General features: G+C 41.2%; 1 protein-coding gene across 1 annotated transcript in view; it reads right to left on the bottom strand.

Annotated features, from left to right (window-relative positions):
• Positions 1–7,408: 7,408 nt before the first annotated feature.
• LOC149078002 (uncharacterized) overlaps positions 7,409–16,518 on the bottom strand; it is a 52,951-nt gene continuing 43,841 nt past the window's right edge. Inside the window, exons 2-3 of the mRNA XM_089241560.1 lie at positions 12,694–12,904; positions 7,409–7,590 (exon numbers count right to left, since the gene is read on the bottom strand). Of these exons, the coding sequence (XP_089097686.1) occupies positions 12,777–12,904 (128 nt within the window). The 3' untranslated portion in view covers positions 7,409–7,590; positions 12,694–12,776. The remainder of the gene's footprint in view (positions 7,591–12,693; positions 12,905–16,518) is intronic.

Below are 16,518 nucleotides of genomic sequence, written 5' to 3'. Positions count from 1 at the left end.
GCGAATAATTCTCGTTTATTTGTTGCATTTCATTTGGGATAATCATAATCATTTCAATCAATATAGGAAGATCCAAGGGTGTTCAATGCTTATGTCTGATATTCTTCTCGCGAGCACCTGATCAACGCTTCAATTAAACACAGTATAAAAATTGCATTCAAGAATCACGAATAATTCAGATTTTCAGGTATGCGTATGTCAACGTGGCGTAACAGCGGTCTTCATTTGATAACTATAGCCAGTGCTCACGATTACAGAAAGGCTGGGGACACCCCCCCCCCCCTTCTAAGGCAAAAGTGCTCGACCTTTATGAGAGTGCGGGATACTTAGATTTGAAAATGCTCTGCAGGGGCCACTTAAGTGATCTGCAAATGTGCCGCGGTCCGCCTAAGTGATCAGGAACTGTGTCGCGAGTCACTTAGGGGTGAGGTGCTGTGTAAATGTACCTTGGGTCGCTTAAGCATACACAGGCAATTTCATGGCATTGTCATCGTGCAGAATAAAAGTCTTTTTCCCCGCTACAAACCAACCTAGCTGCCTCGACGTCTCAAGTGGCTCTGATGAGCCAGGAGGGTGAGGACCATTCAATTAAGTGATCGGGAACCGCGCCTCGGGTCAATTAAGTGATCTACAAATGTCGTGAATCACTCAAGTTCTCTGGAACTGAACCGCTGGCCGCTTGAGTGATCTGGGGCTATATCCACAGGTCAATTAATTGATCTGTAAATATGTTGCGGCTTATTTAAATGATCTGGAAGTGTAGCTGTGGGCCACTCAAGTGCTTTGGAACTGCACCGCGAGCCACTCAAGCGATCCGCAAATATGCTGCGGGTTACTTAAGTGATCTGTAATTGCGCCGTGGGGTAGGCCTACTTCAGCGATCTGGAACAGCACCGAAGATCACTCAAGTGACCTGGAAATGTATCGCTAGTCATTCAAGTGATCGGAAAATGCAGCGCGGATTGCTTAAGAGCTCAGCCGCTCGAAATGCAAGCGATATTTAAATGGTTCCGCGGGTCACTTGAATGACCTGGAAATGTGCCAGTGTGCCAGCGTCGCACCCTATACATCACGGTGGCCCAAAGAATGCTGGCATATGCTGCACCAGTCTGGGGAAACCAACTATCAACCGCAGTGAAGAAAAAGCTCGACTCAACGCAAAGGGGATTTCTCCTTTACATCACTAGGGCCTATCACACCACGCCAACTAATGCCCTACAAGCAATAACCGGTCTCTCCCTCCCCTGAGTCTCTGGATCGAGCACGAAGCCAGACTCGGACTGGTGGCAAGGCTCAAACGCTCAGTTACCATTGACATGGACATAATCAATCCAACACAAATCCAGCAAAAGGTAACGGGGTGGTCCAATCACCCGTCCACTGATGTTCCAAGAAACCAACTCTGCCTGCACCAGAATCTGCCCCCCACCCCTCGCACGTCTCAATATACACGGACGGGTCAAAAAGTGGAGGACGGAACTGCCGCAGCGTATGTCATCACAGAGGGCAATACAGTCACCCACAAATGGGCTCATAAATTAAATGCCGAAGCATCAGTGTTTCAGGCCGAAATCTTCGCCCTTCTCGAGGCCACTAAGAAAGCGCAAGAGATTAACAGACCCACAAGAATTTTTTCGGATTCCTTGCCATCTCTTCACTCTATAGCAAACCCGCTGTCCAAAACGGAAGCAGCCCGGAACATCAGGAGCATACTCCTCAGCCAACCTGACATCTCCCTAAGCTGGGTCAAGGCCCATGAGGGAAACTGGGGCAACGAGGAGGCCGACATTGCCGCCAAACAAGTCACGAAAAAAGACACCGGAGACTTGGATTAAAAACAAATCCATGCAACTGCTGATAAGGACATGGCAACGGAAATGGGACAACGAGCCGAAATCCGGCAGGAAAATACACGAAATCATGCCAAGAGTGAAATTAAAAAGCAGCAACTGGACAAGGGGAATAATACTGTTCTTTACCGAACACCCTATCTCAAGCGATTCAATCTCAGACGAAATGACAAGTGCAAGTGTGGCCAAACTTGGTCTCCTATCCACTACGCCACAAGATGCCCCATTCACAGCGAAACTGCACTTCGGGGCACCAGCTGAGCCAAAAATTCCGCTGTGGAGGACCAAACTACTGAAGAGACCCGACCGTACGCAAAAAATCACAACACTGATGTCACTAATAGAAAGCAACGAGAAAGATTTCTTCCCAAAAGAGGCGCCTCCACCACCGAGAAGACGACGCAGGGCAGCCTCCTCAGAAGAGGACTCTTCGAGTACAGAAGACTAAAAGCCCCCCCCCCCCGGCCGTTACACTTCGAAGACATGCACCACGATGTATCCCGGGCGAGTAAATGTCCTGCAAATATTTTCTCGATGCAGATTATACTGCCTTATTGTCATATATTATCATGTATATATAATTTGTCATATATTGTCGTCAATTAGTATCCCGCAGTAATCATGTAACGCCTGCCTCGCGCTCACATTCTTGTATATATTTTCATCACTGAGTGTACAGAAATCTTAACTGAAACATGCCTCTATCGTATACATCTCTGCTCTATACACAATTTGTACATATTTTCCGTTCGATGCACGCAGCGACACGAAGCACTTTGCTTTGTACGTGCACCACTCGCATTTTGTTTTGCATCTGTACTGTATGTTTTGTTGTTTCGCACAATGCAAGTTGTTCTATAGATTAATTGTGTATTAGTTGTATGTTATCACTGTATTCTTCTGTTCGGTCGATACATTTTTACACAGTGACTGTATAATTAATACTTCTGTTTGCGCACAATATTGTGTATATATATATTTCACTGTGCTTTGTACCCGCACCGCCCATATATTTTTGTTTGCACCTGTATCGTATAATTGCCTATTGCATAATGCAAGTTGTCCTACAGATAAATTGAGCCCGCATCATGCCTGCAACCGACACATAACTGTATTTGTTTATTTTCCCTGTTCCATGCCCGTAGCGACATGATCTTGCACATGAATCTTTCATATTGCCTTATACACACTGTATATAATATGTCCTGTCACGTATCGTCTTCAATCTGTTTTTAATAAAACAACCTGGAGAACTTTGGAGCAGGGCCGCCGTGGGTGTGGCTGGGGGGCGCATATGGCCGAGGAAGGAAATTCGGAGGAAAGGGGTACTTTCAGGAACAACGGGGGTTGGAGAACATCAGAAGACTGCTAGGGTGAACAAGGGGTTACAGGGGGTTGCCGAGGGTCTGGGAGGGCACCCATGGGAGAAGATCCCGTGGGGGGGGGGGTCTATCCCGGTCATCCGACCTTCCTCAGCAAGACTCAACCCAGTCGGGTGAAGGGCTTACATCCCTCAACGGACAGAGTCCGGGTCTTGTCTGGTACATCAGTGTGCCAATTAAGTTATGTGGAACTCTAGCGCGGGGTCACTTAAGTCATCTGTTATTGTGCCCCCTAGTTAATATTTGCAAAATTAGGTTTGAGGTCGCGGGGCCATGGGTTGAGAGCATGAATGTTCTAGCCCTAGCGCTTTTTGTTTTCACTTTTATTTGGCCTGAGGTCACTTGCCACATCAGGTGAAGAAGCCCTCTGGCGGTCGGTAGAAGCACGAGGAGACATAACAAGCAATAATTGAACGAAAACAGTATATACACGAAAAATCATTATTTATTATCGACATTATTTTGTCACACATTTTGCACGTGGCATTAAATTTTTTACATTCGGCAGTGTTAACAAAGAAATAATCAAATCATCTCCAAATAAATACTTAATTTACCAAAAAAAAAAAAAAAACACTCACCGGTAAAAATAATTAAATTAATCAAATTTTCTCATTATTAAATTCCATAAACCAAACCAAAAATTTATTTATTTATATAGAGAGAGAGATCATAAAATAATACCGGGTACATTGGTGAATAGAAAATATTTATAATTCATATTACAGTATAAAAAAAATCAATGCAATGTATTTTAAAAAAATTTACATAAAAATTTCGAAATTTTATTTCGTAATTTTAAGGCATTTTGGGCCTCGGCTCAAAATTGGACTCACGATGAAAACGATTTTTGTTAGGCTAAAACTTTATCACAATGGGGGGAAAATTATTAACAGTAAAGCCTGTGGTGAGATTTTTAGGCCCATAAAGCCAGCTGAATGGGCCTTCATTCGAGCTCCTAGTAGCCAACGAGGTAACTTCGGCCCATTAGTGACGACGGGATTCACCAGTTTGATGCAATGGCGATCAAATAACTAAGCTAGGCCGACCATAACTTGCTGGAATCCGTGATGGTCATCTTGGCGTGATTTTCCTTTTGATTTTGGTAATGACTAAATTTCACCTATTTCTAGGCATTGTTTGGTTCCAATTCGAATTTGCGACTTAGGCTTAGTTTGATTTGGTGATGTTTGGATTCAAGCGTTAGTATCTTTGCTTGGCACGATTTCAAATTTAATTTTTTGTAATGCGGGGGATTTCAACAAACAATAGAATTAAAAAAATTTAAATTTTTAAATTATAGAACATTTTAATTGGATAACTCCGAATTCAGCATATGAATTTTTTTTTAAGTAAATGGTGGTTAAAAATAACGAAATTTAGAAATCGCACCAAAAAATTCCAAAATACTATAAATCGGGGTTAATTAATCATTAATTTTTATTAACTATTTAAAAAAATTGCATACCTGAGAGCCAATCTGTGATGCTTGGTTCTCGAATGAGCAATTTTTTCTCGGTGGAATTTAATATACAGCTAGTTACTAATTGGCTGTACTTGATTCTTGAATTGGCGACACATATACGATGGCATTTCACTTTGATTTTTGCAATCGACAACAAATAGGGCTAGGCGACGATGAGTGACTTTAGTCGAAGTGATTTCGATTAGAGTTTGATATAATGATGGAAGTCAATCTACAGCTTGTTACTAATTGGCGATATTTCGTACCCGAATGGGCTTAATGATTTCACTTTGAATGAGGACAGGGATGTTCAAGTTACTCTCGGTAGCAAATTGGCGAGATTTGGTACCCGATCACGCATGATCATTCCACGTTGGTTTTGATAATAACAGGAAATTCAACTTACTTTTGGGAGCTAATTGGCGAGATTTGGTACCCAATTGCGCATGGTTTTTTCCACGTTGGTTTTGATTAATGACAGGGAATTCAACTTGATCTTGGGAACTAATTGGCGCTGATTGATTCGATGACCTGTTTTAGGCTCATTAAAAATGTTGTCGGCCAAAAGTGATAGCCTTCTTTTGATTTAAATGCATTTTCAACAAAACTGACAAATGAAAATGACAAATCCATAAAGAAAAGTAACGAAATATTTCTAGTAAAAAAACAATACTTTATAACATTGGTACCTTTCTAAAAAACACACACGCATCATTAATAATCAAAGACAATTATTCACGATCTTTTTCAAACACCAAATTATACGCGCACGCGCACACACACACAGAGAAACACGCACTTGTACAAAAATAATATTTTTTTCCAAATAAATAATAATATATATAATAATATGCGCACAACCTTTTCTATTTTCACTTAGAATGATACAAATTTGAAAAAGATAAAACAAAAATTCCAACGAAAAATTACATGTACCATAATATGAAGCAAACACATAATATTTATGATTATATATATATTTCGAAACAAAAAAAAAAGCAATGAAATGATGAAAATGAAGATTTAAAATAAATAAATTATATATTATGCATTTGTACAAAATTGGGTAGAGCGAGTTTCACAACCTGCTTCGTGGATGGGTAATTTATTGAGAGTAAAATCCATGCCGAAGGTGGCGACATCTATTATCTGACCAAGTGTTTCCGTTATCGGACACCACTGTGGCAAATCGCGATGAAATTTTCACGTTCACAATAATTTCGCGTTTGGCGAGAGAATGAGAAAGTGTCGTGGCCGAAGTGAGTGGGTTTTGCTAATAAATTAAATTGGTAAAAACGACGGTAGAGATTATTTTTATCGATAGAGGGCGACACGTAAGAAACACGCTAAATAGATGTGTCGCCATCTATCGAGCGACTACGATTTTTTTCCCCCTCATGCAATCAACATGTCAGCAGCAATTTTGTGACAAAAATTGATTTCGGAATAAAAATCATTTATATAATTGGAATCATGTTCAACATTCCCATAAATAAAAGAGATGGCGATTGGCTTACGCAAAGGAGGGGTTTTGGGGTTTCAACCCCCCCTCAAGCCGAGATTATGTTATTTTGCAGGAGAAAACGTAACCCCTCTCCCCTCCACAAAAAAATTTTGAAACACAACCCCCCTCGAGAAAATTCTGCGTACGCCTATGCACATGGTGACCATATATAATCAATAAAATTTCGGGACGCGAACTGTCGTCAAAGTGAAGCTAGGTTTTTTTTTCCAAATTCCAATTATTGCAACCATAAAGTAATGAAAATTACAGGTAAGGATGTCCTTAAAAATTTAGGGAATATTTGAATGTGGTTTGCAAAAAAAAAAAAAAGTTATTCCCACGAAGGGGGATTTTCTTGGTACAGAAAAAAATATAGCTCACACTTTTGCCGATAGAGGGTCCGCCACGAAGGCAAATCACTGAAAATATGCAAATTTGAGTCCAATGAAATGCGGAGTCTACGTGCTCAACAGCTCATTTCTGAATTTTCTTGTTACTAATGCTTACATAAGGTTCTCATTGTGATGTCGACATTGGTGAATGAAGCACTATTTGTGAAGTTGTTTTACTTCGGCTACGAATCGCCGGCTGAAGCTTTACGAATGTTCCGGACACAGAAGAGAGGTCCAAGTCGAACCACTCCAGCCGGAATTTTTCGAGGCACCCTCGATCGATAAATATTTGAACTATATTTTTTCTGTACCACCCCCCTCATGAGAATATCTTTTTCCCTCAAACCGCACTAAAATTCAATTTTTATGAATTTTCAAACTAGAGTTTATGGAACACCCTGTACTTTCCACAGCCAAAGAACTACTCCGCCTTTCCCGATATTGGTACCGGCCTCAAGCAAATGGTCAAACTCGCTCTCCACTACGTAATAAATATATTCTATATATATAATACTCCACACCAAATTACATGTAAACACTCGGAAGCAAACTCACACCGACAGGGAAAATATAAAAAAAATAATAATAGAGAGAAGAATATTGTTATCATTATTATAATATTGTTGGGCAACCCCCTGTACATTGCACTTACTGTCCCATAGCTTCTTGGTTTCTTTTGATCCAATTATAATAATAATTAAAGAAAAAATTAAAAAAATAATTTCCGAATCGCGTATTTTCTTTTTGCATGTGTACAATGTGTTTGCACTGCTCCCGAACTAATAATAAATTTTGGAAAAATAATAATTATTTACAAGAAAGAAAAAAAAAAAACAAGATGGACGACGATGGGATGCTAAACGCACACACAAAGAAATTAAGAAATTCTTCCGTTTCTCTCGAGTTGCGTAACACTCCTACGAAAAACATGCTTGGCTTGTGAGAAGAGCACCGAATATGTTTGAAAAACAAAGCGAAAGGACAATCGAAGAAATACCTGTAAATAGAAAATATAATTGATGTTAATTATAGATCGTGTGGAAATCACTTCCATTGCAATTAGTAATGGCCGCATTGGATCATGAATATTTGTTTGTCCCCTCTCAATTATTGTGAATTGACCGTGAGGTGATATCATCCGAGGAATCTCATTGGTCTCCATTGCTGAGGAAAGCGCTGTTCTCAACCTTTGGAAGCCCGCGGCCCAGACGATTTATTTTGTGTGATTGGAAGGCCCGGTCATACGCCCGCCAAATGGGGTATAAATGGGTAAAAAATGAATCGGTGAGCAGGGCCGTCTTAAGAACATCATGGGGGGCCCCCGGGCCAAGTGATTTTTCTGAGGCCCCACCTGAGGAATTTTCGAAAATTTCAACCGCTTCGAATTTCTGTGAGGCCCCCACTTCCCTTGAGGCCCGGGTGGGCCCATGCGTTAAGACGGCCCTGTCGGTGAGCTATTCACGGCCCGGCGGTTGAGAAACACTGCTATAAAAGTACGGCGTCGTCGTACCGGAAAAACCTCCGAACCGCTAAAGTTTAATACTTGGCCTCGCGTATAAAACAACCGTGTCGTTAAATTTTGCGATTGAATGCAAAATTTTCGATTTCGAAAACATTTTTATGGATGAATACAAAATTTTTTACTTGAAAAATATTTTTTGCAGATGAATGCTAAATTTTTCATTTGAAAAACAATTTTTTGATCTGAAAATTCTTTGTGCGAATGGGTGTTTTCCGATTATCGTAAGGAACAATGAAGTACCAGTGTCTGCTGATGCGAACTCGACATAGGACCGTAGGGCTGGACGAGCGCCAGGTCGCCATGCCGACTAAAAAATTGGTATTGGCGCCTAAAATTTTCTTTGCGTAGTTACTAAATTGCAGGCTGAGAGCAGCACAGAATGTCTGGAATTTATAGCGGCATATCTGCCTGCCAACACGAAAGAGGGTCACTATGCCTGAAAAAGTTAAAATAAGCATTATTTTAGACCTTTTCCTTTGGGTAAAGGTTTTTGGCACCTAGATATTTTTTTTGAGATTTGCGCAACCCTGGGTCAAAGTACTGTATTTAGCTGGGAGCTCTAGAATTCAGGTGCCCATTAAAAAGCTACCACCTTTTTTTTGCATCATAAAAGTGTATAACAACAAAATTTCGCAGAGAAGTGATAAAAAAAATGAAAATTTCCGCATTTGTTCATCAAAAACGGCAAATGTCGCACCTATTTCGTAAATACAAAAATTACTTATCCCTAAATATGGTCCGAAGAAATCGGGGAAAGCCCCACGGGCAAAAAACACGTTAATAAACACTAAATTAAACCCTCATTGGTGTGCAACTTTCACACATAATTCAAAGCAAGGAGCCTGACGTCAGCAATGGGAAACTGTTGCGGTCGTCGTCATACCGATGGTCATTAACATGGCCACGATATAATCCGGTTTAAATGGGAATTCTCCTGATAATACGTCAGGAGGAAAAAACCCATGACGCAACCCCAACGATGATTCATACCCTAATCTCCATTCGGAAACGGAAAAACGAATAGATAATGGATTTATGTGCCCTAATAGGGCCAATCGGGGTCGAACACTAGAAAAGAATATATCTATCTCCCACACGTTTCTTTAACACAAGTAATCCGAAAAGAAAAAACAGCAGCTGCGCATGACCCAGTTTGATATCCTATCCAACCCACAACAACAGAGATGACAATTTTCTTGATATCAAGAATGTGTCCGCATTCCTCAATGCGAAAAATATAGGAAGGAAACCTTTTTCTTTTCTTATTCTATAATCTTATCTCCCGCACAAACGTCTTTCTTCACTCGTAAAAACTTTTATCAGTGTGTCCGAATTTCGACACACAATTCCAGATTTCCCCCTACGAATCTTTTTATTACTAACGGCACGAGATATAGTCTCTTCTCTTGCACCGTTCCCTTCATGTAGAAAAACCTACCACAAGGGGCCGACCAACATCCAGGAGCCCCTTTTCCACCGGGGGGGGGGGGGTGGAGCGAGAGCCTCCATGCCGCCTATGGGCTAAACAAATTTTTCCGACCTTCTCTATATATCTCGTCTAATTTCCTTGACTACTCATTCATCAAATTTGCCACCTTAGGTCCCACTCAGTCCCCCCACACCTGTAAATACACATCTGTCCCGCATTGAGTCACTCACATGCTTACATTCTCTCTAAGGATAGTATTACACTGTAAAGTTTTGATAAAATCCCTTTTATAAAACTTGAAAAATGCAGCCAATAAGGTCACCGGTTGCATTTTCTAGAATGTAACCAATAACCTTATTGGTTAGGTTACAACAATTATTAGACAACAATAAGCGTCTCGGTTATGTTTGCTCAAATGTAGCCGAGACGCTTATTGGTTGCATTTTTGAAATTTTATAAAAGAAATTTTATCAAACTTTTAACTAGTGTAATCCCAGCCTAAGGCTGGTATTACACTATAAAACTTTGATAAAAATTATTTTATAAAACTTGAAATATGTAACCAATAAACACATCTGTTACATTCGAGCGAACTTAACTGATCCGCCTATTGGTTGCATTTTTCAAGTTTTATAAAAGTACTTTCATCAAATTTTTATAGTGTAAATCCCGACCATGCCACCAATAAGATTATTTGTTCACTCTAGAAAGGCCGGGATTTTAGGCCTGTATTACACTATAAAAGTTGGATAAAATCCCTTTTATAAAACTTAAGAAATCCAACCAATGAAGCTCATAGGTAACATTCGAGCAAATGCAAACGATAATCTCATTGATTTAATTTTTCCAGTTTTATAAAAGGACTTTTAGAAAACTTATCGTGTAATACCGGGCTTACACTGCAAACGTTTCGTAAAAGTGCTTTTATAAAACTTGAAAAATACAACCAATAAACTGATCGGTTGCATTTTCTCGAATGTAATCGATCAATTTATTGGTTGTGTTTTTCAAGTTTTATAAAAGCACTTTAACAAAACTTTTATAGTGTAATCCCGGCCTAGTAAGTCACTCTTTTGCTCATTCACATGCTTGCACACATTTTGATCCTTTCATGTTTGTACGTGTTTTGCGTCAGCGTTTCTCAACCATCGGGCCGCGGCCCTTTCATCAGTCAGACCCGGCCGTTTCTGATTCAGCGTTTCATTTTTCCCCTCATTTATTTTCCATTAGTCGTATATATGACCGGGCCTTCCACTCGCAAAAAGGAAATCAACCGGATTGCGGGCTGCCGAAGGTTGAGAACCACTGCTGTATGTAACTCATTTGATGACTCCCGTAATTTCTAAGTGACTCGTTTGGTCACTCACTCTCTAGCCTAGTTCCTTGCTCTCTAGGTCATTTGGTCATTCACTGACATGGTTCCATGCTTCCTAGGTCACTCTTTTGCTCATTCACATGCTTACACACTGTTTTGGTCACTAACAAATACAAATTTTAAAAATGAATAAAACCCGGAAAAATAACCGAAATAAAAAAAAAACGGTTTGCAGGGTTAGCATCGCTAGGGCACGGGAATTTTTCTGACAGGAAAAAAAATAACTCAAAAACAACCGATAGGTGGCGGTGACGTACACAAGTCAAAGAACAGATACCCAAAAATAACGAACAGAATGCCTCCAACTCGTTTATTACAGTAGTATGTGTGTTCCACATGACCACCACCACAGGGGATAACACATTGCAGGCGAGCCACAAATCCAGCAACGGCAGAGTGCAGCAGTTCCACATACACGGTTTACAACGGTGAACTGGTTGTGGATTAAGAGCGCAAGTTCTCATAACCGTCTCATTCGCATATCTCCACCGAAGTCGCTCGTACTAGCGCAACCTATCGGCTGTTTTTTGTGTAATTTTCTATTTCCTGTCGTAAAACTTAAAAATGATATCTATCTATCCAGGGGGCTCAGATACCATATTTTCAACTTAGTACTTACACCCACGGTTGACGGTATTTCCAGTGAGGAAAAAACCCTGGATATCTACCCAACCATTGTTACTTGGTGGGCAAAAGTAAGCTACTCGTAATCATCATGATCAAAGCAATATCCTATGGGTGATCGCTATCGAAAAGTTCCACTGCATTAATGGAATTTCCATTCCCAATCAGTGTGCCGCGCTAAATTCATCGCCACTCAATTCACCGACAAACAATTCATCCACAAAGTGACATAGTAAGTCAGTGGATGAGCAAGTGAGTGATCGATCAAGTGAGTCAGGGAGTACGCAAATAACAGATAAGCAAGTGGGCGGGTGATTCACTCAATCATTCATACCACTTCACCATATCACTATATTGCAATTTAATGCCGGTAAATGAAGGCGCTGTCTATCGGTGGTCGCCTTGAGTTCGTTAAGGGAAATATCTTATCTATATCCTCCCTCGGGTTCGAACCAGGGACCCTAACAACAACCTTCGCGATGGTAGACGAGCATCTTACCACCATGCCATTCGGGCACGAGGGTCATTCATACTGTCATTCACGGTCACTGAGTCATTCATGGTCATTTACGCATCCACTCGGCCACTCATATAGTCACTGGATCGCTCACCCATACGGTCCTCACTCACTCATTCGGTCATTCATACGATTACTCACTCGGTTATTTATAAGGTTACTCACTACGTATTCACTCACTCACTTGTTCAGTCAGTCACTCACTAGTAAAAGGTGAATTTTCCATAAATCACTTTGGAGTGCCGTTAATATTCTCTTCAGGAAATTACGGGAAACTGCCAATTATATTGTCAAAAATGATGTCAAAGGTATATAAATAAAATTGCCATTGTTGCTAATATCGCTGGAAGGTAAGTAAAAATGCCAATTATTGCTAATATCGCCAAAAAAATTACCAATTGTGGGAAATGAAACTAGGGATGAGAGAGCTTGGGGGGGGGGATCCATCTTCGTTTTTCTGCTGAAATAATGCTCTAAAAGCTGAAATTATGCCTTAAAAATGTGCAAAATCATAGAAATAGTAACCATACTCATCACTGGGGATATCCGCGAAAACATCAGGATATCCCTGGCACAGAGGCGGTGCTCACGACTCGAAAATGACCAAAGACCATTGAATAATGTAACACTCACCTATTTACACAGTCATCCACAATCCTCAGAATTCCCACCGCTCACAGTAGCGAGGGATGCTGATGCTGTACATTTTTTCCCCCCTATGTTGAAGATGATGATAATGGTGACGATGACTGCCTGGAACCATTGGGTTCGGCGTCCTGCTGCGTTGTCTCCAGTTTGTGGTGTGTCGATGAGGATGAAGCATGCTTCCTTTTCCGCATGAAATCTGAAATCATGAAAACAAACAACAATAAGCACAACCGCATGATCAGCGAGCACTTTCACGTTACATTTCAGTCTTGGTCTGGGACATTTTCAACATATGTGCCCACCGCGGCATGGGGGAACCTCATACTGATGAAATTTATTATTTTTTTCTATAGCATACAAGGTACTAAATTAGGGATGTTGCACTTCCAGTTTGAAAGAGATGGAAAAGCAATTGTCGAGAATGTGAAAATTCAGAAAGCGAAACCATTATTGAGCGTAGGAAAAATTAGCATTGTTGGGGAAAATCAACTGTTGGCGCGAATGCGAGCCGATCTCCCCTTTAAAAAGCCTCGCCACGGAGAGCGACAGACCTACAAACAGTACAAATGTAATCCAATCATAACACATAACTCACTTCCCTTCTGAAATATAGATGGCAGCACTGAAAAATCAAACAAACACAACACTACATATGCACTCAGACTGTGAGGTACACAGCTCTGCGAGATCGTCCATCCCTTTGGGAAAGAGCGCAAACCATCCCAAGATGGTCTTTCTGAGCGTTTCAGCGGTCATGTCTCTGTCTGTCTGTCGAGAATGTGAAAATTCAGCAAAGCCGAACCATTATTGAGCTTGGGAAATTCAACATTGTTGCCAAAAATCAGTTGCTAAGAATGTGATCAGTAAAGTATTGTCGCCAAAACGCAGCAGTTGAGAATGTGAAAATTCACCAAAGCAAAACCATTATTGAGCGTGGGAAAATTCAAAGCATTGTTATCAAAAAAAAGCAATTGATGAGAATGTGAAAAACTTGCCATCAACTGTATAAATAAAACTGTTGATTCAAGATTGCGTAAAAAAAAGCAAGGCTCATTTAACCCTTTCAGAGCCCGAGCATTCATATTTTTTGAAATTTTCAAAAAAATGTTTTCCATTTTTGATGCGCAAAAAATGCATTTCAAACATAAATGTCAGCAATTTCTAAATTTTATGAAATAAATCACACTTTTCCCGGAGACACTTTCTTAACCCCCGGGAAGCCATCTTAACCCCCCCCCCCCTGAAAGTTCAACTTTGAGTGCTGCCCTCTGATGTTCATATTCGCCATAATTCTAACTCAAAACTTACACAATCCTTTAAGCCAGGGCCTTAACTCCCCCAAGGCCAAAAGAAAGATACCTACATTGAGGAAAAAAGCAGCCCACACGTTTGTGGCAACGGGGTCTCAAACAGTTAAACGTAAAAAAAAAAATTCAGTGCAAAAATTACTCACGCAGTCTATTCATGCGCATAATAAAAATTCGGCATGAAATTATACAAGAGATTCTTAAACCGTATAACAATATAAATATTCATAAAGTGGAAATTATTCGACAAACAAGGGATAAAAACAAAATGGCGGGTCACATGTAGATCTGGATCGATAACAGCGGGGGCCACACACACAAACTCATTTACTTACAATCAACAAAGATTCAGAAGGTCGATAAGACGAGAGAGACATTTTATCTCGCAACTCGTACAGATAAGGCAAGAAAAAAAAAGACAAAATTTTGACAGGCAATTACGGTTTCGGTTTCCGCCGCGAATTCCAACGAGACGTGCCAAAGCAGCAACACGACACCACCAGACATCCGAGAGCCGTTCTTTTTCTTACATTACACGCTCACAAACCCCTTTTTTTTTAATACTTTCGCAGGAAAGTATCAAAATAACAAGAGCTCGTGACCGACGCAGAGGTTAACTTAATTTACATCAACGCCATTTTGCCCACTTCGTTATTGCAGCCGGGCACTAATCAGACACGAACGTAAGGCCTATTTTTAATCTAGGGGCCTGCTCGAAGATCGGCCTCTCGAGACTGACCGTTTTTCTTCCATACACACACAACTTGCAGCCATCGTCCAGAATAAAACGCTTTCCGCACCCACACGTCAAACCAAAGACGTCTCAAGTGGCTCTGATACGCCAGGAGAGTACGGGCGGGTCTCCCCAGCACGATCCAACCCACACAGGGGTAAAGGGCTTACATCCCGGAAGGGGCATAGACGGAAATAGACTTGGAAGTCTGGGGGGCACGATGATGTCAATTCAATTGTATGTTGTTGTTCATATATATATTAGATTAGATTTATAGCGAGTCCATCTTTGACGCTGCCCCCCCCCCCCGTATCTCCGCCCATGAGCCCGGGTCGTGTCTGATCTGATAGGAGAGTGCGGGCCCCTTCATTGATTTGAAAACGCGTAGCGGGCCACTCAATTAAGTGATCTGGGGCAGCGCCGCAGGTCACTTAAATGATCTGTAAATGTAGCGCGGGTCACTTCAATAATCCGTAACTATGCAATCGGTCATTTACGTGATCCGTAAACATACCGCGGGTCACTTGAGTGACCTGGAAATGAGCTGCTTTCTTACACCTGAATTAGGGTCGCAGGGGCTCCTAAGATAGGTCGTGCAAGTCGATTTAGGATTCGGCTATGCATTTGTAGCGATACTGGTTGCAGGGGCGAACACATAGCGCACGCTGGTTTCCGATTCTGCGATTCGGCGTCGTTACGGATTGTTTAAACAGCGTGTACAATGTTCGTACTCTTAGACTGGGACCCTCGAGCCATAATATCGTACGTTGTTGATTTTTTTGGAGGGAGGGGCGGTGTCGTCGGTAGTTATAATAGTGCTATACGTATCCCGAAACGTACAGCACTATTACAAAATGCACAAGAATGCTGAAAAATATCTTTCCAAAAATATGTACACAAAAGAAAAATGTATGCGCCCCGCCCAGGGGGGTGGGCGGGGCGCATTTGTGGGGTAGTAGTAGTAGGTAGGGCCTCCAAAAAAATGGCTCGGGGATCTATGATGCTCTCAAGTCAGCCACCTCGTTGGGCAATTTGCCTGTTGTGGCGTTGTATTTGTATTTGTAAATTCATAATTGAAAAAAAAAATTGAAATTGAAGATAGACCCGGGGGTCGCAAAACTGATCGTTTTTGGGTCGTGGCTATAAAAAGGTTAAGAACCCATGCAGTAATCGGACGAACGAAAAGCCTATTTTTAATCTAGGGCCTTCTTGAAGATAGGCCTCAAGACGGGCCGTTGTTCTTCCCTACGCGCACACACACACACAACTTGCCGCCATCGTCATCGCATAAAATAAAATGCCTTTCGCCCCCACACGTCGACAAACAAACCCAGATGTCTCGACGTCTGAAGTGTCTCTGATGCGCCAGTGGCCCAAAAAACAACGAGGGGGTGCGCGGGAGAATAATGATAACATGGGATCGGGTTCGACCTCTTGTTACCACCGACAAATCAACAATGACTTTCGTGATTATGAACGGGTTACGTTGCGACTAACCTATCCCCGTATCGGATTTAGATTCAAATTTATTCATTACCGAGCGCCTGAATAAAATCATATTTTATTGATCGTGATTTAGCACCGAAATTCCACGATTTTAGCGGAGGCTTGATTTTTGGCGAATGGATTAATTGCTAATGCTTACCCTCCATCCAGATAACATGCATATTACTAGTATGAAAATGTTTGAACAACATTAGCTAGGATTCTCTTAGCTTGTGCCGCGAAATACATAAGTGGTAAAACTACAGGGTGATTATAAAAAAAACT

This window comes from Pholcus phalangioides, unplaced genomic scaffold (assembly GCF_987345545.1).
Source record: "Pholcus phalangioides strain wild (caught in Gottingen) unplaced genomic scaffold, Ppha-v1.0 ptg000014l_1, whole genome shotgun sequence".
Taxonomy (NCBI): Eukaryota; Metazoa; Arthropoda; class Arachnida; order Araneae; family Pholcidae; genus Pholcus; species Pholcus phalangioides.
Note: the sequence above shows the minus strand (reverse complement) of the source record. Positions and strands in the feature narration are given on the sequence as shown.